The sequence below is a fragment of the Elaeis guineensis genome, chromosome 16 (assembly GCF_000442705.2).
Source record: "Elaeis guineensis isolate ETL-2024a chromosome 16, EG11, whole genome shotgun sequence".
In the NCBI taxonomy this organism is placed as follows: Eukaryota; Viridiplantae; Streptophyta; class Magnoliopsida; order Arecales; family Arecaceae; genus Elaeis; species Elaeis guineensis.
The window spans coordinates 37,532,764-37,548,104 of record NC_026008.2 but is presented as its reverse complement, the minus strand read 5'-3'; the positions used below and the strand labels follow the sequence as shown (position 1 = coordinate 37,548,104).

General features: G+C 39.3%; 1 protein-coding gene across 1 annotated transcript; it reads right to left on the bottom strand.

Annotated features, from left to right (window-relative positions):
• Positions 1 to 1,310: 1,310 nt before the first annotated feature.
• On the bottom strand, positions 1,311 to 15,090 carry LOC105059561 (probable purine permease 11). The gene is made up of 3 exons (XM_010942890.4): positions 15,018 to 15,090; positions 14,653 to 14,912; positions 1,311 to 2,581 (listed from the first exon to the last, which is right to left on the bottom strand). Exons 2-3 carry the CDS (start codon positions 14,687 to 14,689, stop codon positions 1,476 to 1,478), a joined length of 1,143 nt encoding a protein of 380 aa, XP_010941192.1. The 5' UTR covers positions 14,690 to 14,912; positions 15,018 to 15,090; the 3' UTR covers positions 1,311 to 1,475.
• Positions 15,091 to 15,341: the final 251 nt, after the last annotated feature.

The following is a 15,341-nucleotide window of genomic DNA, read 5'->3' as shown; positions in this document are numbered from 1 at the left end:
ACAGATTGATTTTTTCTTTGTTATTTTTTTCTCTTTTTTTTTTGAAAGAGGTGTTGAAAGGCTTTGAAAATATTATTTAAAATTAAAATTTATTTAAAATTAAAATTTATTTAAAATTAAAATTTATTTTATTTTATTTTATTTAAAATATTATTATAAATAATGATTTTTTTAAATAATATTTGAAATGATGATTTTTTTATTTTTTTAAATATTATTTAAAATAATATTTTTGAAAACGTCGTCCGACTGTCACCGGTGAAAACCAAATAAATTCAGAAAGAAATATGGACAAGCACTTCTTAGCACCATCACCAGCACGAAGGGCAGTTTCTGACGCTGTGAATAAACATATGGATAACATCACTAGAAAATTATTTGATAGTTAGTTGGTGTAATCTATATTTCATATGCCAAACAGTAAAATAAAAGCATTAAAACAGATGTTTGATTGTAAGGTACACCATCTTACAATAATTGACCTGAATGAGATTATTATCTCCAAATAGCTAATATACAACTGCATCAAGATTTATTACTCAAACTTGATGTCATAGTCAGCCCAGTCATTCTTCATACAGCACGCACAAAAGTGATCACCATTGCAATTTTGCAAACTAGGGTATAATCCATAAAAAATCAATGAGATATTTACCCCAGAGAGAGAATCAAGCTTTCATGAGATTTGCACAGAAAACATCAGACTTGTTACCATGGCTTGATATAAAGGTGATAGGGATTGTTGGATTATCTTGTGACCACATAGACTATCCAAGGCTACCATTTTCTCCTCGTTCTTGTCACACCTAATTTGGATTGGGTATCACGGTTGGATCCTATCCAAACCTTGAGAGGTTCCTTGAATTTTTTTGTTTGTGTCCTTCTTATGGAATTATATTCTGATGTTATCAAGTTGTAGATGGATATTACCAAAAAATTGTAAATAAATGTGGACATGCTATGCGATGAAAGATTATATACCATGACATAAAAAAACAATTTTAGCACGCACATGCACATGCATGCATACACGTGCATGCAAGTACGTTCTGGATGAGAGGTGAGTTGGAGATTTTTGTTGCTATGGTGTCAGAAAACAACTTCAGTTCAGTCCATTTTTGCCAAAATCTAGACATAAAGTTTCAGGCATGGACCCATATCACATGCCTAGATCTCATTAGCGGAGTGCGATGAGTAGTTGTTCAATAAAGAACCATCACTCAAAAAACCGTAGAAAATAATATTCACATTTATGTTCAAAACATGTTTAAAGCTCTTTCAAGTTTAAAGTTCATCAACAATGAGACTCATGACAAAGAACAGTATCATATCTCTTCCTTTTGAGAGAATTCATATTTATCTTTCTTCAAATACATAAATTGCTGATTGACATGGATGAAGGGTAGGAAAACAGTAAACAAACTCAAACCTAAGAGAAGAAGAAAGTTAAAAGTTGACCTTCTAATTCTATTTTTTTATGGAGGGATAGAGACGCCTGACCCATCCTTGGAATCACTTCCAATGGCCCTTTTGGCCTTACTGTCATCAAGATAGTCCTGATAAATATAAGAAATGAACCCCCAAACAGCAATCAACGTGGCCATGACCTTCACTCCATCCATCTTGTCGTGAAAGAAGATCACAGCAAAGATTGGTACCACAGGTAAAGCCAAGGTGCCGATCACATTAGAGAATAGAGAGGACACCACCAATATCAAACCTACCATCCCCACAGAGGCCACCTGCCAAGCCACTGCAGTGCAAACCGATGTCATCACATATGACACCCTCCCCTTCCCAAACCCATCCATCTCCCCCTCCAACACTTTCCACTCTCCACTGGCAAACAACCCTACCACACAGACAATGCTTGCAATGAACGATATACAAAGTTGCATCTGCAGTACGATGGAGAACGTCTCGATCTTCGGAACCTTTTGTAAGGTGAGCTGAATTAGAGAGGAGATTAGTGAGAAGATGGCTGATGCTCCAAGTGTCAACACAAATCTTAGTGAATACTTTCCTTTAGGGACATCTGTGGAGTCCTCCGAATCGGATTGGATCCCCAACAGAGCAGAAGAGAATGTTAAGAGTATGACAGAGTTGAAGATGAAAGGAGTGAACTTTTGTGAATTGAGAAAGTAGGTGAATACTGCATTGAAAGCCAGTTGAGTAGCACATACGAGGGAGTAGGTCGAGATAGGAAGGTATAAGAGGCCACATGAGTATATTAAGTTGTCCCCTGCTATGATGAGGCCTAAAGAGATGTATATGAATGCAATTTTAGTGATGGGGGGATGGGCAAAGGAGGTGATAAAAGAAGGTGAAGGGAAGAGAAGAAGTGGAAGGAAGAGGATTGGAAAGCCTGCACATTGGACAAGTGTGGCCATCCATTTGCTATTACCGCCTTCGTTGTAGTAGAGCCTCCCAAGAAGGATGCCCGCAGTTTGGCCAGCAAGGACAAAGAGGATATTGAGAGCAATCATCAGCCACCATCGCCAACTTTTAGACATGGAAGATGGTCTCAGTGGTTGGTTGCTGGCAGTTGCATCTTTATGGAGGCTTGGTTGTTCTTGAGCTCCTTCAATTGCAAAATATACACGCAAAAGAGTGCTATCAGTTTGCATTTTAACATTAAATATAGCCCACACGAGGATGAACAGCATTGTATACCATGAATTAGTTCATATATTTTTTCAGAAAACATGAATTGCATAATTGTAGTTGATCATAATAAATACTAGAATGCTTATTTGAAAATTGATTTGCTGCACCATTTGGTGCTGCATCCATATCATTTCATCTTATAGATGGTGCTGGGGCAATCCAGTCGACTCCCTGATTCCGATTTTCGATCGGCTTGATAAGCATAACCTGCTGACTAATAATCGATTGGCCGACTGACAGTCGACTATCCGCAAATATGATAGACTCCAATTATGATGACTCGATCGATTTCAGATCGATGACCGTCGGTATATCAGAGTTACTAATCTATGATCATTTGGACTTTTACAACTATCGACATACGATCGACATACTGTGATTACCGACATATAGTCGGCTTATCTGAAACTGCCAGTGCAGAAAATACATAATGGTTAGAACATGATCAGTGGCGGATATAATCACACATCCCACGATCATATAATTTCGAAACGAGTGGGACCCACGTGTCTAACCGTTACAAATGGTTACCAACTACTCATCTATAAAAGGAGATAAATGAATAGCATTTGATAAGGATAATTTTGAGCTGATACTCTGTCACTCTAAATTTTTATCTACTGTTCACCACTCCCCACTGACTTAAGTATCGGAGGGTCTCTGCTGGACAAAATTTCGATCAGTGTGGACTTCATTTTGAAGGTGCTCTACCAGCGACAGGCGCAACAGGGGATTGACCGCAACAAATTGGTGCACTAGGTAGGGAAAGAATACGAGCAATTATGGCTAAGACTAGAGCTCAACATTTAACTAGATCAGCGAGGCAATCTTTTCTCCAGAAAAATCTTCCTCCTCTACCACCATTGTCAGAGTCCAGTTCTTTGCATCCAATAATTACTACGAACGCACAAATTACTGCTTTAATGCAGCAAATGAAGGTGTTAACAGAGGCGGTCCACAGCCTCCAACAGTAACAAACACAACAGCAGCAGCAACCACCGGTGGAGGAGCTGGTGGCTCATTCAGTGCCATCCAGGCACAGCCACTGTCCTCCAAGGCGTTCATCCTCTTCATCTCTAGAACGACGGCCATCTGGACATTCTCATCAAGTCAAGCAACCGCATTCTCAGCATTCTCGCCACATCGCCCATCCTTCGCGGCGATCTTCTTCTCCTTCTCATGTACATAGTATCAAGAAGGAGAAAAGACCGCGTGAACCTTCTCCTTTTCCATCCTCAAATTCTTTAGGGGACTCTATCTTCGGATTATCTCAGCAACGACGGCTCAACGACTATAAGCGCAAGTTCAAAGAGATCGATCGCCAACTTATCCAACTTCAGGTAGAAGGTTGGAAGTCATCCAATGACTATGACTACCACACTGCCCAACCTCTCTCTCAACGCATCCTGGACGAACCGATTCTGTCTCGGTTCAAGATACCGCAGATGGAGCCATACGAGGGATCCACTGACCCAATTGATCACCTAAAGAGCTACAAGACTCTCATGATGATTCAGGAGGTAATCGACGTCCTCCTATGTATTGACTTTCAGGTGACATTCGAAAGGCTGCTCGAGTCTGGTATTTTGGACTGCAGTTGGAGAGCATAAACTCCTTCGAGCAGCTCGAGCATTCTTTCGTGGTCTATTTTAGTACTAGTCGAAAGGTGCCACGGATATCAGACAGTCTCTTCTCCATCAAACAAGGTGAGATAAAGACATTGAGGGATTTCGTGGCTTACTTCACATGGCCACACTAAAGATCAGGGACTTCAATGAAGATATGGCCATATCGGCTATGAAAAAGAATTTGTGAGGATCCAGATTCACTTATTCTCTGGATAAGACTCTCCTCTGGACCTATGCTGAACTCTTGGAGTATGCATACAAGTATATTCGTGCAGACGAAGGTGCTTCTGACCGACGTCAGAAAGAAGAAAAAAGTCAGAAAAAGAAGCAAAAAAAAAGTGAAGCCTCGACCGAACTAAGTCAGTCAACCACCAATAAGCGAGCTTCATCTCGATGATGGAGTTCAAGGCCGAACAACTATGGCAAGTATGACTCCTATACTCCTCTTTCTGCTCCCTGTGCACAGATCTTAATGGAGATCGAAGGAGAGGAGTATCTTCGACATCCCCCACTGATGAAAGTGCCATCGAGAAGTTATGACAGGAAGAAGTACTATCAGTTTCATCATGATCAAGGTCATGATACCGAACAATGTATTCAACTCAGAGATGAAATAAAGGCCCTGATCGATGTGGCTACCTCAGAAAATTTCGACGAAATCGTCCGACTCAACCTCCCACCGACCAACAACCTCAGTCATAAGCTGAAAAAATGATCAACAATCGGCCAATGACTGGAGTAATCAATATGATCTCTAGGCAATCGAAGAACTAGGGGGCAATTTTCGAAGAAGAGTCGACGAAAAAACGATGATGGGACAATGTAATCTCTTTTCGAAAGATGATGTTATAAAAATATAAACTCTCCATGATGATGCTATCATCGTTTCAACGATGATAACAAACAATGATATAAAAAAAATTAGTTGATAATGAAAGTTTAACTGATGTTCTCTTTTACTCGATTTTCTTCCGAATACGACTACCGACTGACCGACTCAGAAGAGTTTCGACACCATTAGTCAGTTTTACTAGAGATGCAGTTACTGTGGAAGGAGAAATTACTCTCTTTAACCACAAAAATAGATCCACAATAAAGTACTATTCTCCTGACATTCACAGTCGTCCGAGTTCCATCAGCTTACAATGCCATATTTGGACGATCTGGACTTAATATCCTGAGAGCAGTAGTTTCAATATACCATTTACTGATCCAATTTTCAATAAAAAATAGAGTCAAAGAAATGCATAGAGATCAACAACTTGCTCGATGTTGCTTCCTGCTCTACAAAGAATAATCAATCTGAAAACTCTTTATCTATTGATAAATTAGATCAAAGAGAAAATAAAAAAAGAGGTGAACCGAACGAATAACTGATTTCTATCCCGTTAAAAAAAGAAGATTCTGAGAAGACAGTTCAAATTGGATCGCAATTGGCTGATCTGGAGCAACAACAATTGATGAATCTACTAAGAGTAAATGTCAATATTTTTGCTTGGTCGGCAACGGATATGTCAGAAATTTCTTCAAAAATAATAACCCACCAACTGAACATTGATCTTAAAAGTAGACCGGTGAAACAAAAGAAAAGATCTTTTGCTCCTAAAAGACAGAAGCTCATTGATAAAGAGGTCGACAAGCTTCTCGCAGCAGGCTTCATCAGAAAAGCAAATTATCCCGATTGGCTCGTCAATGTAGTAATGGTGAGAAAAGCCAATAAAAAATGAAGAATCTATATCAACTATATAAATCTAAATGAAGCTTGTCCGAAGGATAATTTTTTTTTACCAAAGATCGACCAACTAGTTGATGCAACTTCGGGACATCGACTTTTAAACTTTATGGACGCCTTTGCAGACTACAATCAGATTCGGATGGCACCTGAAGATGAAGAGCACACTGTCTTCATAATCGATAAAGGTATCTACTGTTACAAAGTAATACTGTTCGATTTAAAGAACGTCGGAGCTACTTACCAACGGCTAGTCAATAAACTATTCAAGGCATAAATCAGATGAAATATGAAAGTCTACGTTGATGATATGCTGGTGAAAAGCCCCCAAACTTCTGATCATGTTCAAAATTTGGAAGAAGCTTTCAGCATACTTCGATGACATCTGATGAAATTAAATCCAATTAAGTGTGCATTCGGAGTAACTTTCAAAAATTTTTTTAGATTTCTTGTGTCACGACGAGAAATTGAAGCCAATCCCGAAAAAATAAAAGCTATCATCAATATAAAGTATCCAAACTCCAAGAAAGAGATACAACAATTTAATAAAAGGATCACCGTACTTAGCCGATTTATCTCAAGGTCGACAAAAAGATGTTTGTCTTTCTTCAAGACCTTGAGATAAGCAAAAAAATTTTCATGGTCAGACGAGTGCCGACAATCTTTCGAAGATCTAAAAAGATATCTGACATCTTTACCATTGCTTACAAAATCAAAAGTCAGAGAAACTTTATATCTCTATTTGACGACTTCGACAGAAGCAGTTAGTTCAATACTCGTCCAGGAGGATGAAAATTGAATTCAATGATCAATTTACTACATCAGCAAGGTACTTCATAATGCTGAAATAAGATATTCAAGAGCAGAAAAGATGATCTATGCTCTAATCATATCATCACAGTGACTTCGTCCATACTTTCAAGCACATCCTATAGTCGTCTTGACAGATCAATCGTTGAAGATAATTTTATATCGACCTGATACTTCAGGTCGAATGATAAAGTGGACCATAAAAATTAGCAAGTTCGATATTCAATGTCGCCCATGACCATCAATGAAGGTGCAAGTTTTGGCCGATTTCGTTGTCGAGTGTATTATATTTGACAATAACTCTGAGGATGAACCCAACGACAAATTAAAGCAAGTTGAAACTCCTGAAGCTGACTTAATATCAATGTGGGTACTACATATTGATGGAGCATCCAATGCATAAGGTAATGAAGCCGGTCTCATCCTCACCAATTCTGAAGAGATTGTAACTGAATATGCCCTTCGATTTAATTTTAAAGCTTCAAATAATCAAACCGAGTATGAAGCTCTCTTAGCCAATTTGAAGATTATCAAAGAGCTTGACATTGACAGCTTGAAGGTCTTCACCGACTCGCAGTTGATTACTGGACAGGTTAAAGACGAGTTTGAAGTTCGAGATCCTATTATGATGAAGTACCTTCAGAAAATAAAAGATCTTACATCGACTCTGAAATATTTTGAGATCTCTCACATTTCAAGAATGGAGAATGCTCGAGCTGACGCACTTTTCCGACTTGCAACCACTTCATTCAACTCGCTAGATTGGACATTCGTCGAATGTCTGGAATAATCGAATATTGATAAAGTCAAAAAGGTACTATAAATTAACAATGAACCATGCTAGATGGATCTGATCATTCAGTATTTGACTGATGAAATTCTACCTGCAGATCCCTCAGAAGCCAAACGACTATGATGGATGGCCTTGCAATATATTTTAATGAATAGACAACTTTATAAAAGGTTATTCTCTCTTTCCTTACTGAAGTGTTTGAGACCAGCGGATGCCAACTATGCACTCCAAGAAGTTCACGAAAAAATTTATGAAAATCACTTGAGGGGTAAATCTTTGACTTATAAAGTTTTACGATAAGGATATTATTGGTCCACCATGAAGAAAGATGCAGCTGACCTTGTCCGAAGATGTGAACCATGTCAGAAGTATGCTAATATACAACATCAATCGGCCAGCCAGCTGACATCAATCATGCATTATAGCCTTTCGCACAATGAAGAATTGACATACTTGGTCCTTTCCCTCCGACATCCGATCAGAGAAAATTTTTAGTAGTTGCCATCGATTACTTCACCAAATGGGTAGAAGCTGAACCCTTAGCACAAATCACTGAAAATAAGATGAAAAATTTTATTCAGAAGTCAATCATATGTAGATTCGATCTACCACACACTATTATCATCGACAATGGTCACCAATTTGACAATCAAAATTTCAAAAAATTTTGTACAAAATTTCATATTACGCACAAGCTCACATCAGTCGGCCATCCATAATCCAACGGTGAAGTAGAAATAACAAACTGAACAATCCTACATGATCTTAAGACCAGACTGAATGAAGCTAAGGACCTCTGGATGAAAGAATTATATCCAATCTTATAGACATATCGAATAACTCCTTGTATATCGACAGGAGAATCGCCATTCAATCTAATCTATGGGACGGAGGCGATGATTCCACTTAAGATCAGATTATCATCAACAAGAGTGGAGCAGTATAATGAGCCGAGCAATTCTGAATGTCGGAGAGCCGACCTAGACTTACTTTCAAAAATCCGACAGCAAGCTCAAATTCGAATGATAGCATATCGACAAAGAATAGTCCGATATTACAATACAAAAGTCAAGCCAAAGGTCTTTCATCCAAGAGACCTGGTCCTTAGAAAAGCAGAAGTTTCAAAACCTCTGGATCAGAAACATATATCTTCAAACTGAAAAGGATCCTACAGAATAATCAAAATACTTTGATCGGATGCATATCGGCTAGAAACTCTTGATGGAACGATTATTCTTCAGACTTGAAATACTGATAATCTGAAGATGTACTATTAATAAAGTTGTTCACGTGTACAATATTCGAAATGAAACATTGGAATTCAGAATTGTGAAAGCTTCAATCAACTACATCTATAAAATGACATTAGATCGATAAATAATCGATCAAAGTTTACCGACTATATCTCGATTTTCACTATAAAAATCGCCTTAAGTCGAATGATGACATCAAGTTGACATATAATCGATCGACTTACACCGACTATATCTCAATTTTTTACTGTAAAAATTGATTCAAGCCGAATGACTACTCATGCCGACTTAGCTTTAGCTAAGCAGAACATTGCGCCGACTCAACTCTGGTTGAGTAAAAAATACACCGACTTGACTACGGTCAGTCGAAGGATATTTGACTTACCACCATCTATCAAATATCTAAAAAATATATATACTAAATCGGCTGACACCCGACTAGCGGACAAACTCTACTTCGACTAACGGTCGACATTCAGTTCATCGATGGATGATCGAAAATCCAACTATTATTCAACGACATTAAAAGTACAAATATAAAAAGAGATTCCATACTTAGAAAATTTCTTTTCATTCATTAAAGAAAAGATTACAAAATTGGATCCAAGGTCCGATTACAAAATTCAATTACAAAAAGAAGAAGGAAAAATGTTACACTGGTCACCAATCGACTTCTTCATCACCTTGCTTCGGTACGACTTCGATGGTTGGAGCTACTTTGGCGATTGGAGCAGGTTTTGGTACAGTCGATGCATCTTCTTCAGTCGGTGCAGTGGTCTCCTCAGCAACCTCTTCTCCCGAACTAGGGGGGACGATGCTGCTCAAATCCAAGTCTGGATACAATCTTTCGATTGCATCTCTGCCGTCCTCGTATCCGACGAAATTAGAGACGAATCCACCCTCAAGAATTTCATCTTTGAATTCTTGCAAATCCTTGAAATTCTCGATGGCCAAACTCAGAGCGCCTCTCGCCGACTCAACTTCTTCTTTCATGGAGGCTGACTCTGTATCGGCCAGTGCCAGTCGCTCCATGGTGGCCCGATATCTTCTACGCTCTGCTTTGAGCTCCTCGATGCATCCGTCTCTCTCTCTTCAGAGTCAACTAATGGAATGCTTCTTGTTCTTGACCCGAGATTCGAGAGACGCAATGCTCTAATGAGCCAACTCAAGTTCGACTTTGGAGGACTGTAGGTCGACCGTCATACAGGAGATCTCTTCTTGGAGCATTTTCTTCCGTTCAGTTGCCGCTTAAAGTTGTTCAAAGACAGCAGCTTTTTCGGCATTGGCGGTCGCCATTGTGTCCATCCATGTCTAACGAAGCTCGATAATTTTTCGATATCTGCTCTCTAGAGTATACATATCGTGTGCCCACTGAAAGAAAAGGACAAGTTAAGTCAGATCAAAAAAAAAAAGAAAAGTTTCATTTCGTTGACTCACCCCAAGCATCGTCGGGTAAAATGAAGAAAATATTTCGGACACTATCTGAGTTTTTCTGCTCTCTTTGTCAGATGGGAGAAGAGTTGTTTCGATGAGCCATTTGGCCAAGGCTAGATTGGTCAAAACTGACTCACCGACAGGGATTCGGATGTCGAAGAGGGTGGGGAGGCCTGCAAACGATCCATCATCGATAGAAGTAGCCGGTACCTTTCTTCGATCTCCAATTAGTGATCATGCGATTGAGACCGCCACAAAATCGATGCTTGACTGCGCCCGAGATCGCTCCGTTGGAGGAACAGCTGGCGCAGCAGCAGATTGTTCTAGTTCAATTGTGACTTCTGATTTAGCTTGAACCCCCACAGATGGAGCCACTATGGTTCTATTGTGGCATCTTCGTCTCTCACCATACCGACTCTAACTGACGGCACTTCAATCGAAGGAAGTGTTGTCGGAGCCGACAACGCTATAACCAGCTTGAAAGCTGTCACCGACGGAACGTCGGGTTTCCTTGTCGGTATCGATTGGAAATCAATCTGATTTTTTCTCGATGGTCGGGAGGATCCAACATCGATCGCTGTCCTTTTCTCAGCAGCGTGTAGGCAGATGTCAGTAAAAACTCATGCTCTCGTCCGTATGGCTGCAATCAAAAGACAAAGTTTAATATAAAATTCAAAAAAAAAATAAAAAAGAAAAATAATGTGATCGACTATACTATACCTAAAGAAGTTACCAAACTAAGTCTGTTTGATGCCTGCTTTATCATCAGGTCTCGTTGCGGTAGAACTTTCATATCTTTAAGTCGAAGGTAGTCTTCCTGATTGATGGTATCAATCCAATTATGCTCATTGGGGCCGGTTCTCGGATCACCCCAGTGTGAAGGAAAGCCCCAAGGAGATGAAGAAGAAACGAAAAAAAATTGGTTCTTCCATCCATAAATGGATGATGGAAGATCGGAGATAAAAGAAAGATCCTTCCTCGGATTGAAAAACCACCAACCCTTGACCTTGAAATGAGGACAAAGAATAAAGAAAATTCAAAAAAGAGAAGGGCAAGGATGGGTCAAGATAAGATGACACAATAAGGTAAAGCTGATAATCAGTCAGATGGAGTTCGGAGCCAGCTAAGCAGAACAAAGTTGATAATAATCAAGAAGATTTCGGATAAACTCCAGAATCGAAAATCGAAGATCGATCCAAAGGTCCTCGACATAGAATGCAACCTGACCCGGAGGAGTGTGTATCCGACATCCGGACCATAAGCAAAAAGCTGATATTGCTTCGGGATACAATACTGTTCTCAGAGCCATTCGATATTTAGCTCAGATAAGGAAGAGACTTCCGTCTCTGCACTCGAAGAAGAATCATCGATCGGATTCTCTAACCGACTATTCCAAGAAGATGAAACTTTCATTTTCTTACTTGCCATTGGAAATAAAAGAACCTAGAAGAAAAAGAACAAAAACCTAAGAGGGAGGAATGGAAACTCAATCTGGAACTAGGGATAACGTGAAGAACAGAGAAACTTTGAAAACTCCTAACACTAGGACAGAACCATCTGTTGTAGAGGAGAATGACAAATGCAAAAACAGAAAGTTCAAATGAAAGCGACTTTATATATATATGATCCCTCAACAGTCCAGATGAAATCATTCAAATCAAAATTTTTTCATATGTCGACACATGGCTACATCAAGACCGACATTAATTAGACGGTTCGACGCACCTACCCTCAGATTATGCCACCTCACCACCATCCGCATGAGCAACGCTGAGCCAATGATATCTAGACACGTGGCTGAAATCGACTAATCGAAATCGAATCGTCCAGATTCTCCAGACGTCGGACTATCTTCTCAAAGCGACACTCCAATGATGATATTGCAGTTATCGAAATGACAAAATGAATGAAGACCCTTCGTATTTCGAAGAATCATTAATGTCTGCAGTCAAATCGAGACTTGAGACAACACATGGCAACTCTCTTCGTCCAACGTGACAGACCACATGACAATATGCATGTCAGACTACCTTGGACTTGAGAGTGGGGGGCAACTATTGGGGCAATCCAGTCGACTCTCCGATTCTGACTTTCGATCGGCTTGATAAGTATAACCTGCCGACTAACAATCGGTTGGCCGACTGACAGTCAGCTATCCATAAATCTGATAGACTCCAACTATGACGACTCGATCGATTTCAGACCAATGATCATCGACATATCAGAATTACCGACCGATGGTCATTCGGACTTTCACAACTACCGACATACGATCGACGTACTGTAATTATCGACATATAGTCGGCTTACCTGAAACTGCCAGCGCAGAAAGCGCATAATGGCCAGAACATGATCAATAGCTGGTATAACCACCCATCCCATGATCATATAATACCGGAACGAACGAGACCCACGTGTCTAACCATTACAGACGGTTACCAACTACTCGTCTATAAAAAGAGGTAAATGAACAGCATTTGGTAAGAATAATTCTGGGCTGATACTCTGCTACTCTAAATTCTTATCTGCTGTTCATCACTCCCCACTAACTTAAGCATCGGAGGGTCCCCATCGGATACAATTTCGGTTAGTGTGGACTTGATTTTACAGGTGCTCTACCAGTGACAGGTGCAACAGGAGATTGGCCGTAACAGATGAAAAATTTTAAATAAAATAATGGTAACTGCTTCATTAAAAGTGATGGACTATCTACTGCAAGCTGGGAGAAGAATGCAGAAATGACATATTGAAACAACCTAGAGGGTGGCTAGCCTATTCTGACGTAATCTTGAAATTAAAGTTGAACAAACCAAGATTTAGAACATGGCTGCTCCAATTGTTAGTGTTCTTACGAAGAAAAACTTTGTATTTGGAGAGAACTATCTGTATGCAGGTGGCTAGAGAGATGTCATCACGGCAAAGAAGCAGCTGGACTAGTAATCCCATGCAATCAGGTAACTGCAGAGTTCAAAATCTAATCTAGCGAACTAAGATATTGAAATTCATATCTCGAATTACTTATGGAAATGTATGATAATGTATGTTTCAACTATATGGTGCTAGAAGGTGCGCAGGTTCAAAAGAAAGTGTTGACACATCAATATGAAATTAATAAGACACCCATGGCTCGATATAACTGTCATTAATAGTTTCTTTGAGAAATTCTCTGTCAGAAGGTTTGAAGATTCTAAAGACTGTGAGAACTTGCATTTTTCATCATAACGATAGGATATATTCATTAGACAGCTATATAATACAAAGTTTTGATAATTGACACATCTAACTCAAGTTCATATAGTTTTTCTATCTTTAAATTTGTGTCATTTAAAATCTATGCTAACAAAAATTATTTTTGTTCTTTGAATATGGCATCATAAGTTGAATAATTTACTCTATATAGGTCAGAGGCAATGGAATACTAAATCAAGTAGCAATGGCAACTTATCTATTTAGATGTCTGTCTCGGATTAACAACTACATAGGCAATAGATGCCTTGATCTCTTATATCCCCAGATAATTGAAGCGAGAATCATCCAAGTCCAATAAGCTGTCCATTCTTTGGACAATTGGACACATTCAAGTAAATCTATGTGACTGGGATGCAGATTTGCATTCATTTATGGCCTATGCATCTCACATATGCACAAGCAAAGGAGAGAGAGAGATTTGCAGGTCTTACAAAATAAGCTTAGTGACAGTAATAAGAAAAACGAAATTACTTTTCAAAAGTTGAAACCTTAAATTGATTGTGTTTAATTAGACTTTTGTCATTATATATGACTACAGTTGGCAATGATTTTATCACATTAGTAGATGTTTTAACATAGATCTGTTTGACCATAGCCACCATGTCCACGTCTACTTATGACTTTGTTTCGCTATAATTTATCATGCCTACGTGTTTGAACTTCCAAAATCCTAACTCTCTTGTCTTGCCGATTTCCAAAACCCTTTTGGACTCAAACTCACGACCCTATGCTAGCTCTATGCACTTGTCACACCTATGAGTAACCAAATGGATCTAATATTGGATTCTAGTGAATACCAGACATACCAGTAAGTGCAAGAAATTGCCAAATGATAACCAGATTTGCTGTTTGAATAGAATGATGTTTTAGGTGAATCCATGTGAGCTACCAATGGCTCTTTGGATTATCCAAAGCAGTCTTGGGCCAAGAACTATCAAAAAGAGAACAAGGAGTGCATGGGGAGCACTTCAGCACCCTTAAATAGCTCTCAAAGAGCTCAAGTTGAGTGGTCTCTCTCTCGAACAAATAAAGATAATATACCAGTATATTTAGATTTTTTAACAGTTCAAATAGAGAAGTACTAACCTCTGATTTGGAGTTGAATTTCTCTGGCATCCCCCATGTCTGGCAGTTTGAAAGACCCCCCTACGAGTTCATAAGACAGTGGTTTAGCACAAGGAGTAAAGAGAAGGGAGAAGTAGAAGAGAAGAACAGAGAGCAGCGGCAATTGCTCCTGGCTTTTGGCAGGATATTATCCCTCATCATTCACACAGGCTTGACTTTGAGGACAGATGCTGTCACTGTTTGGCCCTTTTGAACAGTGACAAGGATGTCAGCTTAATCATCTGCATGCATAATGATGATGATTGGGTTAAAGACTTGGCCTAACCGTTCAGAAAAGAACTACACAAATTGCATCTCAGATTTTGAAATTATTAAGCAGGACCCACCGGTCGGCACATTAAAGTGGACCAAAATGATACAATTGTATGCTGAGCAATGCCGCTGCTCACCCGTCTGCACAATGGTATCATTTTTTTTCAGTAGAAATGCAGCAAATAGGAGGTTTACCACGGCAAAAGTTATGTCAGATTGCAATGCTTGTATAGAAATATCCATGCACAGTTCACCGTCAAACCCCACCACAATTGAATGAAAAATTGAATAGAAACATATGGAGCAAGATTGAGAAATGATTGAATGAGGCATGGGGCATAGAAAACGTGAATCAATGGACTAGGAAAGAAATCTTGGATTTCTTTCGAGGAAAGGAG